Consider the following 18,527-nt stretch of genomic DNA (forward strand, 5'->3'; position numbering starts at 1 on the left):
AAGCCAAAGGGAGAGAAAAGGAGCCCAAGCAGCAACGGGAGGAGGAGGAGGCGATTTATAAACACACGATTGGTTGATAAAGATTTAAAATAGTGAATAACTACTAAAATAATGTATAAATATTACACTAAATATAGCGTCCCTACTTTGCGGATTTTCACTTATTGCGGGTGGTCCTGGCACCTAACCCCCATGAAAAGTGAGAGAACACTATATCTGTGGAATGTCCAGGGTGGGCAAAATAACTCTTGTCTGTTGGAGGCAAGTGTGAATGTTGCAATTGACTAGCTTAATTAGCATTTAAGAGCTAAGCCTTGTGACTTGAAGGTTGGGTTGCTGACCTGAAGGCTGCCAAGTTCGAATCCCACCCGGGGAGAGCGCGGATGAGCTCCCTCTATCAGCTCCATAGAATCATAGAATAGTAGAGTTGGAAGAGACCTCATGGGCCATCCAGTCCAACCCCCTGCTAAGAAGCAGGAAATCGCATTCAAAGCACCCCCGACAGATGGCCATCCAGCCTCTGCTTAAAAGCCTCCAAAGAAGGAGCCTCCATGCGGGGACATGGGAGAAGCCTCACAAGGATGGTAAAAATATCAAAACATCCGGGCGTCCCCTAGGCAACGTCCTTGCAGACGGCCAATTCTCTCACTCCAGAAACAACTCCGGTTGCTCCTGACACGAAAAAAAGGCATTTAATAGCCTGGCAGCTTCAAAGCCTGGCTGCTTCCTACCCGGGGGAATCCTGGTCTGTAGTTTTTCTAATCTCTGTGTGTCTTGGAACAGTGTCTCCCCGTAGAGATGTTCAATGTGTCGCAGAAGGCTTTCATGGCTGGAATCACTGGGTTGCTGTGAGTTTTCTGGGCTGTATGGACAAGTTCTAGAAGCATTCTCTTCTGACGTTTCACCCACCTCTGGGGTTGTGAGGTCTGTTGGAAACCAGGTAAGTGGGGTTTATATATCTGTGGAACGTCCAGGATGGGAAAAAGAACTTTTGTCTGCCTGAGGCAAGTGTGAATGTTGCCCTCGGCCACCTTGATTAGCATTGAATAGCCTTGAAAGTGCTGCTTTGATTAGACGTCTGTCAAGATGGGTAGGCACAAGAGAGGAGGACGGCAGGCCAAGCCCAAGGCAGCCGAGCCTCGACGGTTAAGTTTTGGCGCCGCCTCTCCTCACGTGCCGGCGGCGGGGGGTCTCGCGCGCTCAAAGGGAAGGGGGGGGGAGGGCTCCTTTCTCGTGCCCCTCCGCCAATCAGAGCCGGGCGCGCGCGGAGACAGGGTGGGGTGGGGGCTGCGCGCGCCCTCCTCTCCTCAGCTCATTCCCTCCTCGCCTCGGAGGGAGACGGAGTGAGTCGCTAGCCTGCTGCCTCTTCCTCCCCAAGAGTAAGCCCCTGCATGCGGCTGGAGGAGCTGCGGGCGGCCCGGGCGAGCGCCCCAGCCCAGGAGAAGGAGAGGGAGAGGAGGAGGAGACCATGAACAGCGCGAAAGGCGAGCAGGAGCCCACTCCGCCGGAGCCCAGCCTGACCGAGGAAGAGGTACCGTACTTCTTGAGGGGGAAAGAAAGTTGGAGGGCTCTTTGGCTCGCGCTTCTTTTCGGGGCTATTGCGCAACGCCGCTCCCGAAAGTTCAGGCTGGGAAGGAAGGAACGCAGGAGAGAAAGAAAGGGCGAGACGAAGCCAATCAGTCGCCCGCCTCTGTTGTTGTTTTCCTCACCCAAATCGCGTTCCTTGTAGAAAAACAACAACAAGGACGCCCCAGTTAATAGATAACGCATCCAGCGCATTTCTTCCCCATGAGTCCGGTTTGAATCCGGAGCCAGCTTCGGGGGAACCCATAGCAGAGTGAAGGGCAAGACGAAATGCGAAGGCTTTACAAAGGGTGCGTCTCTACACTGTAGCATGAATGCGCGTTGACACCGCTTGATCTGCTTAGGTAGAAAAGGTCTTTCGCCTTCCCACCTAAGAGGGACAAGTCTCAGGCTTTGAGCACTTAAAGCGGTGCCAAACTGCATTCATTCCTGAGTAGGCTCACCCGTGCCCGTGCGAAACGTTGCAGCCGAAAACAGTAGCCAAACATGAATCAATCAGGGCCAGCTAGCACCTCCCAACAAAGGATTCCCCCAGGCAGGCAGACACTGAAGCTGAAAGGCTATTCAGTGCTAACCAAGGCGGGCAATTGAAACAGTCACACTTGCCTCCAACAGATGAGTCCTTTCTCCCAGCCTGGACCTTCCACAGATATATAAACCCTAATTGTCTAGTTCCCAACAGACATCACAACCTCTGAGGATGCCTGCCACAGATGTGGGCGAAACGTCAGGAGATAATGCTTCTGGAACATGGCCGTACAGCCAGGAAAACTCTCAGCAACCCAGTGATTCCGGCCATGAAAGCCTTCGGCAAGTCTTTACCAGAACTGGCATTATTGCTGTGGTACTCTGCTCAGGAGTCAAAGCCTGACAAGTTAAATGTTGACTCGGCAACTCTTGTCTTTTTATGGTGAAGGGGAGTTTGTGAAACTTTGTAGACCCTGAGCCGCGTTTTATGGCTTCCAGTCACCCTATGTATGGGTTGTTGTGTGTTTTCCGGGCTATATGGCCAGGAAAACACAAAACAACCCTGTGATTCCGGCGTGAAAGCCTTCGACAACACACCCTGTGTATGTTTCTGAGCTAGGATGAATATGTGTTGTCGAACGCTGGAATCACTGGGTTGCGGTGAGTTTTCCTGGCTGTATCGCCATGTTCAAGAAGCATTTTCTCCTGATGTTTCACCCACATCTCTGGCAGGCATCCTCAGAGGTTGTGAGGTCTGTTGGAAACTAGGCAAGTGGGTTTATATATCTGTGGAATGTTCAGGGTGGGAGGCAAGTGTGAATGTTGCAATTGGCCACCTTGATTTGTGTGTTGTCGAAGGCTTTCATGGCCAGGATCACAGGTTTGTTGTATGTTTTCCGTGCTGTATGGCCATGTTCCAGAAGTATTCTCTCCTGACGTTTCGCCCACATCTATGGCAGGCATCCTCAGAGGTTGATTAGCATTGCAGCTTCAAAGCCTGGCTGCTTCCTACTATGTTCACCATAGGACAAGAGGGATCATCTCACCTCTGCAGGAGTCTACTGTAAACCATGCAGCTATGGAAAAGTCTACATAGGGACCACCAAACATAGCATTGCCCAAACACGAATCAAGGAACATGAAAGGCACTGCAGACTAATTCAACCAGAGAAGTCAGCCATAGCAGGGCATTTGAGGAACCAACCTGGACACAGCATATTATTTGAGAACACAGAAATGCTGGACCACTCTTAACAACTACCATGTCAGACTACACAGAGAAGCCATAGAACTCCACAAGCATGTGGACAGTTTCAACAGAAAGAAGGAAATCGTGATAATGAACAAAATCTGGCTACCAGTATTTAAGAAACCTCTAAAATCAGGACAGTAAATAAGTAACAACACTCAGAAAACGGGAATTCCAGACAGGAAACAATCAGGACCAGCTAACACCTCCCAACAAAGGATTCTCTTAGGCAGGAATCAGCCCAGGCTTGGAATCTGCAAGGCCATTTAGTGCTAATCAAGGTGGCTAATTGCAACATTCACACATGCCTCCAACAGAAAAGAGTTCTTTCTCCTACCATCAAGATTATTCCACAGATATATAAACCCCACTTGACTACTTTCCAACAGATTTCACAACCTCTGAGGATGCCTGCCATAGATGTGGGTGAATTGTTTGTGAATGTATCGCCTCCGCATGTTTTCCTTGTTTAAAAGCAATGGATGTTCAACACACAGGGCCCCCCACTGTACTGCCATATAACCCAGTTTCTGAATCCTGATTATCTATTCTGAACTGGATTATATGGCAGTGTTAACTGTCTAATCCAGTTCAAAGCAGATAATCTTGATTTAGAAACAGAATTATATGGCAGTGTTGATCCAGTCTCAATCTGTAGGGTTTGATGCAAAGGGCAGTTTGGGAGGGAAGTCTTCTTTTCTCTTAGGACTTCATTGGAGGGATCAAGAAAGGTGGCTATGCCAGGCATGGGCAAACTTTGGTCCTCCAGGACCAAATCGGCTGTTAGGAATTGTGGGAGTTGTAATCCAGTACTCCTGGAGGGCCAAAGTTTGCCCATGCCTGGGCTATGCTGAGTTTTGGGACTCATTTTGCAGCATAATGAAGGCAGCAGGATAACAATTCAGTGAAGAGTAGGTGCCACGCTGTGCTATCTTATTGGCATGAACAGCAATTGCATGGAACAACAGGGAAAAAAACATTTTCTGATGTCCCAGATTTGTCCTACCTGTATTTTCGAAGGAAACTACTGATATGTAGATTTACTCATTTTCGTTTCTTTGGGTAAGAGTGTAATGCTGTCTTTCTTCAGTTCTAAAATGCACTTTCCCCCCTATATAAACAAATCTGAAAAATGAGGTGCACCTTAGAATTTAATATATACAGAGTTACAAACATCCAATTTACAAATATGGGGGTGAGACAACAGGAGAGAAATCTACCCATAAGAAGGGAAATTCACTCTTGAAGGAGTTGTCATGGGAAAAAGTTGTTTCCACTGAAGCTTTATCACCAATCTTTGTTTCCACAACAAGCCATTTTTTCAAAATCCAATTCTCACAGAGACAGATACTGAGGTGAAATCTTCTGAACAGGGGCACAGACAGAAAAACAAGCATCACAGGGGTGTAAAACCTTCCCTATGCTAGCCAAAACTTCCACTCCAGTTCTGACTTATAAACAAATGCATCTTAAGAACAAACCTACAGGTTCTAACTTGTTCGTAACTTGGCTGTCTGTACTCTTATGACTTTAGCGATTATATGCATCTTTTTCTGTTGTTAGATTTTAAATATGCCTTGAATTCAGAGCCATAGTGTGGAGAATATTTAGAACTTTATTGAAAATTAGGAAGTTAATGGAAAAACTATGCCAAGGTGAGAGATCAGGGACTGAGAATCTGCAAGTATGTTGTCAAAGGCTTTCATGGCTGGAATCACTGGGTTACTGTGAGTTTTCCAGGCTGGAACATGGCCATACATCCTGGAAAACTCACAGCAACCCAACCTGCAAGTGGTTCTCTTGTGTGCCACCCTGCAGTCTCATCCTCCCCGCATTTGGTGATACAATTAGTGTGATTTGATCCATTAAAGAGTATTGGGCTTTGATATTATCTTCCATTTCGTCTCCAACTTTATCCTTTGTTTACATCACTTTGGCAGATTCATTGCTCTGCACACATCTTATGTTCCACAACCTTTCCCAATTAACATAGATGCACTTCAGGTACTGTTATGTAAAAGTCAGAAAGTCTCGTTTTCTAGTTTTCATGGCAACTTCCAGAGAGCTTAAAGGTTTTCCCTGATGTTAAGTCTAGTCGTGTCTGACTCTGGATGTTGGTGTTCATCTCTATTTCTAAGCCAAAGAGCTAGCATTGTCCGTAGACACTTCTAAGGTCATGTGGAGGCGACTGCATGCAGTGCCATTATCTTCCCGCCGAAGCGGTACCTATTGATCTACTCACATTTGCATGTTTTCTAACTGCTAGGTGGCAGAAGCTGAGGCTAACAGCAAGAGCTCACCCCACTCCCTGGATTCAAACCGCCAACCTTTCGGTCAGCGAGTTCAGCGGTTTAACTCACTGTGTCACCGGGGGCTCCATTCTAGTAATATATATGTATTTCAATACTTTTAAAGGGGTGTGAGTTGTGCATGCTTGAAGAGGATTTGGGGTGTATGTGAGTGTCTGTCTGAACACGAGTTTCTACACTGTAAATGGTTATGAGCTTCATTTATTAACTAGGTAATTCAGTGAAGGAAATAGTCTCTTCCAGTCAAGGAAAGGAGCAATACAGTAGAGTCTCACTTATCCAACGCTCTGGATTATCCAACACATTTTTGTAGTCAATGTTTTCAATAAATCGTGATATTTTGGTGCTAAATTCGTAAATACAGTAATTATTACATAGCATTACTGCATATTGAATTACTTTTTCTATCAAATTTGTTGTAAAACATGATGTTTTGGTGCTTAATTTGTAAAATCATAATCTAATTTGATGTTTAATAGGCTTTTCCTTAATTCCTCCTTATTATCCAACATACTCGCTTATCCAACGTTCTGCTGGCCTGTTTATGTTGGGTAAGTGAGACTCTTCTGTATATGCCAGTCTTAGCCAGAGCAGAGATTGCTTGCATGTGAATAGGATACACACTCAGGACTTGGAATGTTACTTTTTTTGAGGAAAGTAACCTGTCACGTCTTAAAATCCTGATTTTCTGCATTGAACTGGATTATATGGCAGTGTAGGCTCATTTAATCCAGTTCAAAGCAGATAATGTGGATTATATGCTTTGATAATTGGATTATATGACGATGTAGAAGGGGCCTTACTTTGTAGTGTGAGTATCTGTGTAAGGGACCAGGGTCAGTTTTCACCTCTATGACCCATGGCATGTATTGGCGTTTTCTGGTGCATAGGAAACAACATAATTGATGTTGGAAATGTTATGGGAGATTGGGATCAGAGAGAAGTGAAACTACCGCGTTAAGTGTTGCAGTTGTTTTAGCTTGAGGTGTTTTTACTACAAAAATTGCTCCAAAATAAACCAAAAGGAAAATACTTTTGAGAGGGTTGTAACATTCCTCAGGGGACTCCAGGGCCACAAAAGTGGAGTTCAGAGGGGCAGTTGTGGTTCTCCAGTTGCACGTTTCTCACCCTTGCGTCATGGGCAATATATTAGTAATATTATCCGAACATGTTACTATTTGTTATTTGTTAAGGCCTTTAAAAATATTTGAAGACAAAATACCCCCATTTCAAGTCTTGCCTAATGACAGTTAACAAACAATGTTTTTATATATTTAGTTAGCATCATTGGCTATATACACAGTGATTTTACTATTCATTAGCTTGTTTTGTGAAAATAACATTGTTATCACTTCACTAATCTTAAATGTGATAGAACTCTACAAGTAGGATCATTACTGACAATGTGTTACTTCCACAGTCTTTTAATACTTGACACCACAGCTTAAAGAGTGTTTTCCATACAACACAATAAATGGGACTTAACGATATAATAAAGCAAAGTTGACATACATTTTATTAATACAAAATAAACACTCCAGAGATGTGTTTTCTAAAATTGTATTCACAAATGCACATTAAAGAAATACACGAGAATGTATTTCAGAGCAATTATTTTGATAACAGTCAGATAAATGCCTGCCTTTGAGTAACATCACCTTTAGAAAGTTTTATTTTTTACTGACCCCTCGCTTCCCAGACTCTTTTCCAAGCTCCCCCCTCACCTCCCAGAACTTTATTATTATTATTACAAAGGCTGAATGGCCATCTGTTGGGGTGCTTTGATTGTGTTTTTCCCGCATGGCAGAAGGGGGTTGGACTGGATGGCCCCTGGGGTGTTCTACTGAAATACTGTTAAATTTATGTTGGTTAAAATTGTTGTTAATTTTAAATATTGTATTCTTTCTTTTGTACACAAACGAAAGATTGCAGTGTGCATAGGAATTTGTTCATGTTTTTTTCCCCAATGAGTTCACACAAACCCTCTCCATCCATCTGCCACTGGCCTTGTCTGTCTGTCAAATTTTAAAATGCAATGTGACCCCTGTGTCCAAAAGATTTCCCATGTCTGATTATATATATATTATATATAATATATAAAAACATTTATTGGGGCTCAATGATAAACTTTTGCTTCAACAAGGACTCCGCTGCTGAAAACGTTTGAGAACCCCTGTGCTAGAGAATATGACCCCTTTCTGCCTCAACTTCTGGAAAAAAAACATTGTTATCAGGAGATTATGGTGCTTCCTCTGTCTGATTCTAGAAGGTGAATGATGACACAGGGTTTGGTATAGAACAGGATAAATATGTGCTTCTCATAGTATTCTGCACCAATTAAAGCAGGCATGGACAAATTGCACCTCTGCAGTCGCTGGACAGCTAGTCCCAGTATCCCTCACCATTAGCTATGTGTTTGGAAACATCTAGAGGACTTTATGAATTAAATCCCAGGTTTAAAGGGTTCTGAGTTATCTTTAAGGAAAGTTCCTAACTTTTCTAGACCCCCCCCCCCCAAAATCTTGTCAGGGGTACTTCTGTCATCTGTCAGGAGTACTTTGTGCTTTTCCTGCATGGCAGGGGTTTGGACTAGATGGTCCATGTAGTCTCTTCCAACCCAATGATTTTATGAACCAATGAGCTGTCTGGAAAGGTACAGGCTTTCTGATCTAGCTGCATATTGGGGAGGAGGTTAGAAATAGCAACAACTCCAACCTACTTCTCAAGAAGCAGTGCTGGGCCCTGAATGTCATCATTTTTTTTTACCTCATCAGTTCAGGTCACAGAGCTTCTACCATTTGTAGCCAAGGTAGCTTTCTCTATAAGACATGTTGGTTGGCTGGCTTTTGCATATCAGCTTCATATCCGGCTTATACAAGATGAGTTTAGTTCTACCTCTATTAATGCTACACCAAATAAGAGCCCCTTTGGGAACAAAATCTTCAAACATGTTCACAGCTCTTGTTATAAGTAGCATTAAACCCTATGAAGATGAATTCTTCAAAGGCAGTAACTAAGATAATAATCAGTTTAATTCTAAATAATAAAACATTTGAGCAGAAGTATCCTTCATTTTGCCTCTACGGTGCTCCCTCACTTTTTGCGGGGGTTAGGTTCCAGGCCTGGTCGTGAAAAGTGAAAAACCGTGATATAGCGGCACTATATTTGTTTCAATAAATATAACCTCCCCCCCCTTTTCCTCTTTAAACATACTGTTCTATTGTCCTTGTTGTTCCTGGGGCGATGAGGTGCAGGCAGGGCCCGCTGGCGCTGCCTGCAGGTGGCTGAGGAGGAAGCGCGGCCAGGTCACGTGCCTCAAACTGGGCCCTTTTGTGCCTGCAAGGGGAGGGCGGGCCGGATGGAAAAATCTGCAATACAGCGAATCCGCGGAACCCGAACTGCGGATTAGCGAGGGAACACTGTATATTATTAACTTCTATTCTGTCTTTCCCTTGGCAAATTAAAAACAAGTGACATTTGAAATCTTAATAAGTATAAAATATAATGATCAAATACACAGTTCTAAGTAAAATAGTTGAAAATACATTCAAAACAAGTAAAAAAGATAAAAGCACAGCATATCCTACGGAACAAACCTTCTGCCACAACATGCGAATGGACAAAGACCTGAATAACTAACAATGTATTTGTCTCCTAGTTGAAAACAAGGGCCAACTGGAAGAGAATTGTATAGTTTAGGAGCAGCTATGGAAAAGACTCCTGTGTCCTTACCAAGCACGTCTGAAAATGAAAGAAAGCAAAGGTTGCATAAACCAAAGTTATGTGTTAGTCAAGAGTAACAGTGAAAAAAGGAGATGAAAGAAGAGGTGATGACTATGAGGAGCATAGCTCTCCTTTATCAAACTGTAGAGCCCCCAGATGGCGTAGTGGACTAAGTGACTTGAAGGTTGGGTTGCTGACCTGAAAGCTGCCAGGTTCGAATCCCACCTGGGGAGAGTGTGGATGAGCTCCCTCTATCAGCTCCAGCTCCATGCGGGGACATGAGAGAAGCCTCCCACAAGGATGGTAAAAACATCAAAACATCCGGGCGTCCCCTGGGCAACGTCCTTGCAGACGGCCAATTCTCTCACTCCAGAAGCAACTCCGGTTGCTCCTGACACGAAAAAAAAAAATCAAACTGTAGAATGGCAGCCTTCAAAAAGGACTGAGATCGAATGAATACCTTTTGAGACAAGAAATGGACTTGACACTCTTCAGTCTTCAATTAAAAATCGTTATGTATAATTATGTTGCATTTCTAGCAGTTTATGTAAATGCTAATTTTTTGTTAGTTAAGAAATTAGTTAGGGGATCTCAATAAATCCCATCTCCTGCTCTGAAGCAGGAGATATGTTGGCAGTGTTTGTGAACTTTGAGAGTGCGTGCGGACCAAAAAGAGTATCTCATAAATGAAGGCAGCTTCAGGCATGCTTAAGAATATTTGTAGTTACCAAAACCAACCTAGGTCATAGCCAGACAGATTAAGAGAGACATAACTCCTATCTAGCTTAATGATGTAGATGACTTTGAAACTTTTATGTTCTTGTGGGCAGCTCGGGAAGCTCTACATTGGCTGAGTTCTGCCCTTTCCTTGGTCAGATGGGCATTTCTGTCCTTTGTCCCACTCTCTTCCATCCTGTTCCTTCAGAATTTTTATCACTTTTTCGCAAAAGCATTTTAAGCTTCTCATTCTCTCTCAAAGCTGCTTATCCTCACTGGGAGATCATCTTTTGTGGTCTTGTGATACCAATAAATCAGTGGTTCTCAACCTGTAGATCCCCAGATGTTTTGGCTTTCAGCTCTCAGAAATCCTAACAGCTGGTAAACTGGCTGGGATTTTTGGGAGTTTTAGGTCAAAACATCAGCGGACCCACAGGTTGAGAACCACTGCAATAAATGTAACTTAACCTAAGACCTCATCATCTGTCTATTTACCTGGAGTAGAGATGATACCTTTCAGCTGCCGTTGGCCAGACAATGAGGAGAGACTATTATCACTCCCCAATCAGCCTATCTTTGAGATCTTCAGGGGAAGTCTTTCGCTTAGTCCTACCACCCGTGTAAGGATATTTGGTGAGAACAAGGAAGAGATTCTCACTGACCACTTAAAGGCTGTGAAAATTCCTCACATTAGAGTTATACTCATTTCCTCTCTTCTTTCCTTTCATTGGCGGGAAAAATGTTTATTCAGGAAGGTATTTGGGCACTACCTTGCTACTGTAAAATAGCTTTTTAATGGGAGGTACTGTACTTTTTCCCTTGTTTCATGTCTTTAAATAGTTTTTGGGGGCCCTTCCACACAACCATATAACCCAGAATATCAAGGCAGATAATCCACAATATCTGCTTTGAACTGGGTTATCTGAGTCCGCATTGCCACATATTCCAGTTCAAAGCAGACAATGTGGGATTTTATTCAGCTGTGTGGAAACAGCCTGACTTACAAAGACCCTGAGGCCAACCTATCAACGGGTTTTTCCCCCACAACATTTTTTCAGAGGGGGTTTGTCTTTGCCCTTCTCTGAGGCTAAGAGAGTGTCACTCAGTGGGTTTCCATTGCCAAAGGGGGATTCAAATCTTGGTCTCCAGACTCATATTCAAACAGTCAAACCACTACTATACCATCCTGGCTTGTATTCCCCTCTTTCATATGTTCTTAGAGGTGTTTTAAACTACTTTAAATCAGTAGTTTGTTGTAATGATAATGTATATTATCATTTTAAAATATTTTTCCAGTGTTTTAACTGCTTGGCTTTTATTTATGTTTTGATATTCATATTGTATGTTGACCACATTCTGCAGTGGAAGAAAAAAGATGTTCACATGTAGATAAAGTATGAAATAGATAGCTTTAATTATGAACAAAGAGTTTAAAGAAATAGATGCCCGTTACTTGTTAGCATGCATACTATTTCACTTATGAGTCACTACCTGGCTAGCTAATGAGAACACGGATTTGTAATATTTATAATGCTTTTAAGGGCTTAACATCACTTCCTAGTTGTTGATAGAAAGATCATTCCATGACCATACTAGTACAGAATGCCATGCCCAAAATCGGTACAAGTTTGCCATTCCAAACAGTAGTGGTTAAAAACCAAACACTATACAGATCCATGTTTTGTTTACTGTGGCACCTAAATCAAGCCGAATTACCAGGCATTCTCTTTTATTTATTTAATTTGTTTGCTGTCTTTCTCCAAATACAGGACTCAAGGCCTCTTTCAGCTTTCCTGTCAGCAGAGGAGTAAGTCTAGAACAAGAAATAGGTTAATTCTATGTCTTGACAGGTTGAGTACTGCCATGCTATGTATTGGGATTAAGCAAACCATTGGTGGAAGATCTGATGCCAGATTGATTGGCAGTGGCTACCAGCACCCTTCCTTTTTTGTGATGGGTCAGAATTTTACAGAAGGCTGGTTTTTCATTCCATGTGGGCACACATTCATGGAAAAGCGTCTACAACAGTGCTACTCAAAACTGTTGGTCCATGTAATGGTGTTGATCTTTGGGTCATTGTCAGTTGCTGGCAAGTTTCTAAGAAATTAAGAAGTCAATGGGCACAAATACGGGCACAAAAATTGCCAGGCCTCTACATCAGGTAGCATACAATGCACTGTTCAAGAATATCCTACAAGACTATCTGCTTTGTTGTGGCATCAGAATGTGTTATGTGTTCTTCCTCTTTACAAATGTGTAGATTGAATGTGTAGATTGGAGTGATTTGTTTTTAAAAAAATCCCAACACAAATAAACCCAAATGGGCTTGTTTGGCTGTTGTTTGAGCTCTAGGTGGCATTAGATTGCTTCGATTTGGTTGGTGGTATATATTGCCTGTTGATTGTTATATTACAGCAGCAGTTTGACAGATTCCATAGATAAGATGTAAACTGCTTCTTTGAAGCCAGAGAAATCTAAATGTTTGCTTTGCACTTGTACGTTTGTTGAAATTTTAGTTTATTTTGGATGATTGCAAAGGAAGAAGCAGTTGGCTGGGAATCCTAGTTAGAAGCAGGAGAAAAATGTTCAGTTATATAAGTGGGGATATCTTCAAGATAGGAAATGGTAGATAACACTTTAGCAAAGATTATCTGTTTTTCCTGCTCAATTGCCACATGAGAATATTCAAAGTAAGACAACTGAGACACAGAAAACATTGTTCCCAAATACTTAATCTGAATTGCTTACATTCCTTTTCTCATTCTGTCTGCTATCAAGATGGAGACTATATAAAAAACCACAAGAACTGCTCATATATAAAGCAGAATTAAAGGAACACAACTGGCCATGATAATTCACCTTCATTATCTTTTCTCATTTTTCTTTCTTGCTTAAATGGCTTCCTACAATGGTCTGAAGAATAACATTGATTTAGCATTCATGTTCACAGTATCTCAAAAATATTATCTTCGTAATTCTTATAAAGAATAAAGGATATCAGTATTATCTTCATATTGTAGGCACTGAGTCTGAGTGTTTAATAATGCTTAGGGAATTTATTGCTGAGATAAGATTTGAACTGGAAATTATCTTGCTCACATTTGTTGGCAATAACTTTATATAGACTGCCTTGTGAGTAAATCCCATAGAAAGCTACATATAACTAAATCACAATTATTCAAAATGTAGGTGGTGGTGGTACATTTTTTTTGTTTCTTTTTTTAAGCGCTGTGCTGCAGAAAATCCTGTCGATTGAAAGGTCAGCAGTTTGAGCCCAGGTCGGGGTTGAGCACCTGCTGTCAGCCCCAACTCAACTGCCCACCTAGCAGGTGGAAAGCAGAAATGTGAGTAGATAAATAGGTACCGCTTTTAGCAGGGAGGTAATAAAGGCTCCCTTAAGGACCTCTAAGGATGACAAAAAGTTCATCGGCATGGAAGATGGAGCGATAGTACCCACCCCCCGTGGCAGGAGTCGAGTACAGCCTCCAAGGTGCCGGAAATAAGATAGGAAAATGCCTTACCTTTGTTTGTGTTGTCTGATTAATTGTATAATGGCATTGATGTATATGTGTTCTGAAAGCCGCTTTGAGTTCCCTTTGGGGTGAGAAGGACGGGGTATAAATACTGTAAATAAATAAATAAATTTCAAAACATTTAGACATAATACAACTGTCTTGTCACATCATCTATGTCGAGACACAGAGGCCTTAAAGAGCGCACACGCTATTTAGTCCAACAAAAGGTTTATTGCAAAAAGCAAATAAAAGCTCAGAGACACTTAGCTCCAGTGTCTCTGGCCAAAACTCAAAGAATTTACCCAAACTGGGCTCCAAAAGGCAAACGGAAAATAAGGGAGGGAGAAAGCCACACTCACGAGAAGTCAGTCCAAGTTGAAGATCCACAGGTAACACGAACTCCAGGCTGAAGAACCTGGACCCAAAACCCAACACGAGAACAGGCAGCGACAAATACACACGATACGTAACCGACACTTTGCCTTCTGCAAAGATTCCCCATTTCAGAGCCTACTTTTAACTTACACATCATCATCCGATGATGAGCTGGCCTCCACCACATCATCATCTCTTACAGCTGTCCTTGTCCCTGTTTCCATCCCTCCTGTTCCTCCATCTCTTGTCAAGACTTAGGCTTCCCCATGATTCAGATGTATCTCCCCTTTGCCAATCCTCATATCCCGAAAACCCCACAAACGTGTCACTAGAGGTTGGCTCTGCACATACATCCTTTATCTCTTGTACCTTAGCCCCATCCTCATCACTCCCAGACACACCATTCCCAGAGAAACCCATAAACGACTCATCATCTGTGGGAGCAGTAAGTATATCCCGGATCTTCTTCCTCTCCCGTTTTTCATTTGATTCCTGCTCCCGAGCAACTCTTTGTGCCTCTATTCCCATCCACCACATCTCCTTCCTCGCTCATTGATTCCCCGCCACTTGAAAACTCTTCGAACGTGTCTTCATCAGAAGGTGCCATAAGTATATCCCGTATCCTTTTCCTTTGCTGTTCTTCATCTGACTCCTGCTCGCAAGTAGCCTTTTTCCCCCTACTGGTACTCATACTAATGCTTGTAACATTACTTACTGGCTCTTCTACAACAATCTATTCCCAGATATGTATCCCCACACCTTTCCCATCATTCACATAGCATTATAAAAAGAGTACAGTGGTAGTGCAGTTGACACTCTGTATCTAAAGGTTATGCACCCACAAATTCAACCAACCATGACTAAAAAAAAAAAAAAATCAGAAAAAGCAAACCTTGATTTTGCCTTCTGCCATTTCATAGATTCTCGGGCTCTTTCCAACATCATTTTAATTGCTCACAATTTAATATAAGGGTGCCATTTACTAGGCTATATATAATGTGTATATAATGTGATTGGAGCACCCACAGATTTTGATAACTACAGGAATCCTGTTAAAAAACCACCACCAATAAAGAGACCACTGTATATTCTATGAATGAGATCTCAACTATTTTGTATATTGCTACCTTAAAATAAAAGTAACTTGGAACATATTTATAAAATAAACGAAGTACTTTAAGGGGAGAAAAAAAATCAGAATTTACTTCCAGTTTCCTGGGGCTTGTGGTACATTCTTAAACAAAGGAGACGTGCCAGTTATAGCAATAATAAGGCAGAAAATATATGAAAATGGTTTAAGAGATTGAGGATAAAGCTTCCCTAATGCCCCAGTCAGTTTAGGAGGGGAACGTGAATGGGGAAAAGAGAATTAGAGAGAGAAATATTATCAAGGTAGGAATTTTGTAATATTTGAAATGAAACAAGCCACATCCACTTTGGCTTTTATATCAGCTTTTTAGATATTGTCCACTTGATTCTGTTTTCATCTTTTGTGTTATCTTACAATGGGCCCTTCGTATTTGCTGGGCCATGGATGCAAGACCTCCATAGATGCTCAAGTCTCATTATATACTACGGCAGTGGTTCCTGATCTCTGGTTCTTCAGTTGTTTTGGACTTCAATTCCCAAAAATCCCAGTCAGTTTACCAGCTGTTGGGAATGGTGGCTCAAATTGAAATGAAGTTCAAAACACCTGGAGGACCAAAGCTTGGGAACTACTGTAGTATGATATAGTAACACAGCAAAATCCAGGCATACTTTTTGGATTTTGAAAAAATACTTTCAAGCTGTGGATGGTTGAATTTGTAGGTGCAGAGTCCATGGATATGGAAGGCTAACTGTATAATATATTCCCTCCTCTACTCTCTCCGCCTTTTCAGACAATGTTGGTGTTTCCTGTTTATTTGTTTTTGGTATTTTTGTGTTGTAATTTTTAAAATGTTTAGATTGTGAGAACTAAGTAGTAGTGCAAAATTTGTCAAATTACTACCCTGTTTCCCCGAAAATAAGACAGGGTCTTATATTAATTTTTGCTCCCAAAGATGCACTAGGTCTTATTTTCAGGGGATGTCTTATTTTTCCATGAAGAAGAGCTCACATTTATTGTTGAACAACAAAATGAACATTTATTATATACTGTAAAGTAGTTGTCATCACAAACCAGCATAACCAGACAAACTGTGAATCCTATCAAGAATTTCTTGTTACTACCATTATTTACATGTGCAACAATCTATGGGTACCTCTTGCAGTTTAGGTTTCACAAGGTTTCCACCCTGATTTCTCTCTATTCTAGTTTCAGTGTAGTCATGAATGATGAATAATATAATATACTATAATAATAATATGATAATATAATAATAATATAATGATCTACAATATATTAATTAGATAATATAATAATAGGATAATATAATAGAATAATAGAATGGAATAGAATGATATAAAATATATTAATAGGATAATATAAAATGGAATATAATAATAAAAGAATATGCTAATAATGATAAAATAATAATATGATAATATAATTGAATAATAGTATAGAATTGATATAAAATATATTAATAGGATAATATAAAATGGAATATAATAATAACAGAATAATAATATGAAAATATAATAGAATAATAATAGAATAATAATATAATATAATAATAATAATAATAATAGAAAAATATAATATAATGATATACAATATATTAATAGGATAATATAATAATGGGATATAATAATAGTAACAGAATATGATGATAATAATATGGCAATAGAATAATAGTATAAAATAATGTTTCAGGGCATAGGATAGGAATAAGGATGAGAGGAGAATCCCAATGCGTTCTGTACCTTTAAGAAACTGAAAGAGCAGTACCAGTGGAAAGCCCTCTTCCTTCCCTCCCTCCTTCCCTTGCCCTGGCTCCAGGAGCCAATCAGAAGCCTTGGGGGTGAAGCAAGCATGGCCAGGAAGCATGGCCTTGTCTCCGGCAGCGCAGCAGCAGCCACGGAGGCTGGGGGACAGGCAAGGCAAGGCCAGCAAGCACTTTCTCTCCCTCCCTCCCTCCCTCCCTCCCTCCCTCCCTCCGGTGTGTATGAGGAGTGCTGCTTTAGCCCTGCAGCCATGCTTCCCAATGGAACTCTGCTGCAGCCTTAGTTGCTAGGTCTTACTTTCAGGGGAGGCCTTATATTTGGCAATCCCCCCAAACCCCTGCTAGGTCTTATTCTTTGGGGAGGTCTTATTTTCGGGGAAACACGGTATCATACTAATATTTTACATTGGTAAGTTCAGCATTGTGTTAAGTTCAGACGTGCTAAAGTGTGCTGTTAGGCTGTGAATTTTGGTTTGCCTTCCCCAACTTAGGTTTTTCCAGATCCCTTGCCTTGCAGCTCCTGAGATCTATACCCATTAGTTGTGCTTGCTGGGTCTTGATCCAAAATGTGTGATAGCAGTCAAACTGGAGAATACTGGTTGAGGTGGTGTAGTTCATACAAAGTAAATTGAATCCCAACTTGATTTGCTGGAATCCAGATTTACTGGAATTATTTGGAGCTGACGGGGCATGTTCCCAAGGTTGCATCTTCCTGTTTCACAGCAGCTTAAACTGTGTACTGTAAATAAAGGGACACAATATTCTTCTCATTTCCATGGTGAGAGTTGTTTGGAGTTAGTGGGCATCAGATTATAGTGAATATTTAGATGCATCAGGAAAGAGGACAAGACTGGAACAAATGCCATGCCACTGGAGAGTGCCGATGGGGGAGCATTTTGGTGACAGTATTGATCTCCTCTATAACAATATGCTCTCCAGTAACAGCTGTCCTTCAACATGGACATATACAACATAAATATTTACAGATCTGTTTCTTTAGCAGCTGTGTTTTCAAGACAGCAACAGAAATAGAGGATATGCCTATCCCTCAGCTGTGTTCTTCCTCATCTAGCCAACTTGGTTGAAGATTAGCAAGATTTTTTCCCCATAGACTGCAATGAGAGTAGTTCCCTAAGTTGCTGTTCTCCCATATTGCCATGAATAAAAAGTATTTAAATTCCTCTTTATTTGAGAATTTACAAGACCCCTGTCCAAAAGCAGGATGAGCATGAGGTCATCAAACGTCAGTGGCTATGATGATGGAGTGGTAGAGTCGAAAGGCAAGGAGTATGTTGGTGGTGTTCCAGATGATGTTGTTGTATGTTCTTCTATGGCCGTTACCGAAAGGCATTTTGTTTGCATCAAGTGAGTTTGTGAGATTCCAGCAAGTGTAAACAGTTTTTGATAATCTAAACCAAAAGAAGAAGAGAAAGTCCTCCATTAATTGAGTTTGTATTTATGTGGAAGTCCTCCAAGAGAGACTGAATGTACACTCCTCGAGAAAAACAAATTGCTATTATTTATAGTTCATGTTGCTCGCCAAAGGTTTTTTTTTTTGTTCCAGTGTTCTGATTATTCTATGATGTGCTGGCTAGTTTTAAGATGTGGCCATATCAGTGCTCAGCAGAGCTGGGCAATGTTCCTTTTGTAGATACATATAAGGTAAGAATGTTTTCAGTTGACTGTGGTTCTTGACCACTCGCCCAGGAAAAAAATTGTA

At 41.4% G+C, this 18,527-nt stretch overlaps 1 protein-coding gene across 1 annotated transcript in view; it reads left to right on the forward strand.

The window, feature by feature from the left end:
- Positions 1 to 1,293: 1,293 nt before the first annotated feature.
- rbpms (RNA binding protein, mRNA processing factor) overlaps positions 1,294 to 18,527 on the forward strand; it is a 109,880-nt gene continuing 92,646 nt past the window's right edge. The window contains exon 1 of the mRNA XM_008116633.3: positions 1,294 to 1,531. Within this exon, the coding sequence (XP_008114840.1) occupies positions 1,469 to 1,531 (63 nt within the window). The 5' untranslated portion in view covers positions 1,294 to 1,468. The remainder of the gene's footprint in view (positions 1,532 to 18,527) is intronic.

This window comes from Anolis carolinensis, chromosome 2, assembly GCF_035594765.1.
Source record: "Anolis carolinensis isolate JA03-04 chromosome 2, rAnoCar3.1.pri, whole genome shotgun sequence".
Taxonomy (NCBI): Eukaryota; Metazoa; Chordata; class Lepidosauria; order Squamata; family Dactyloidae; genus Anolis; species Anolis carolinensis.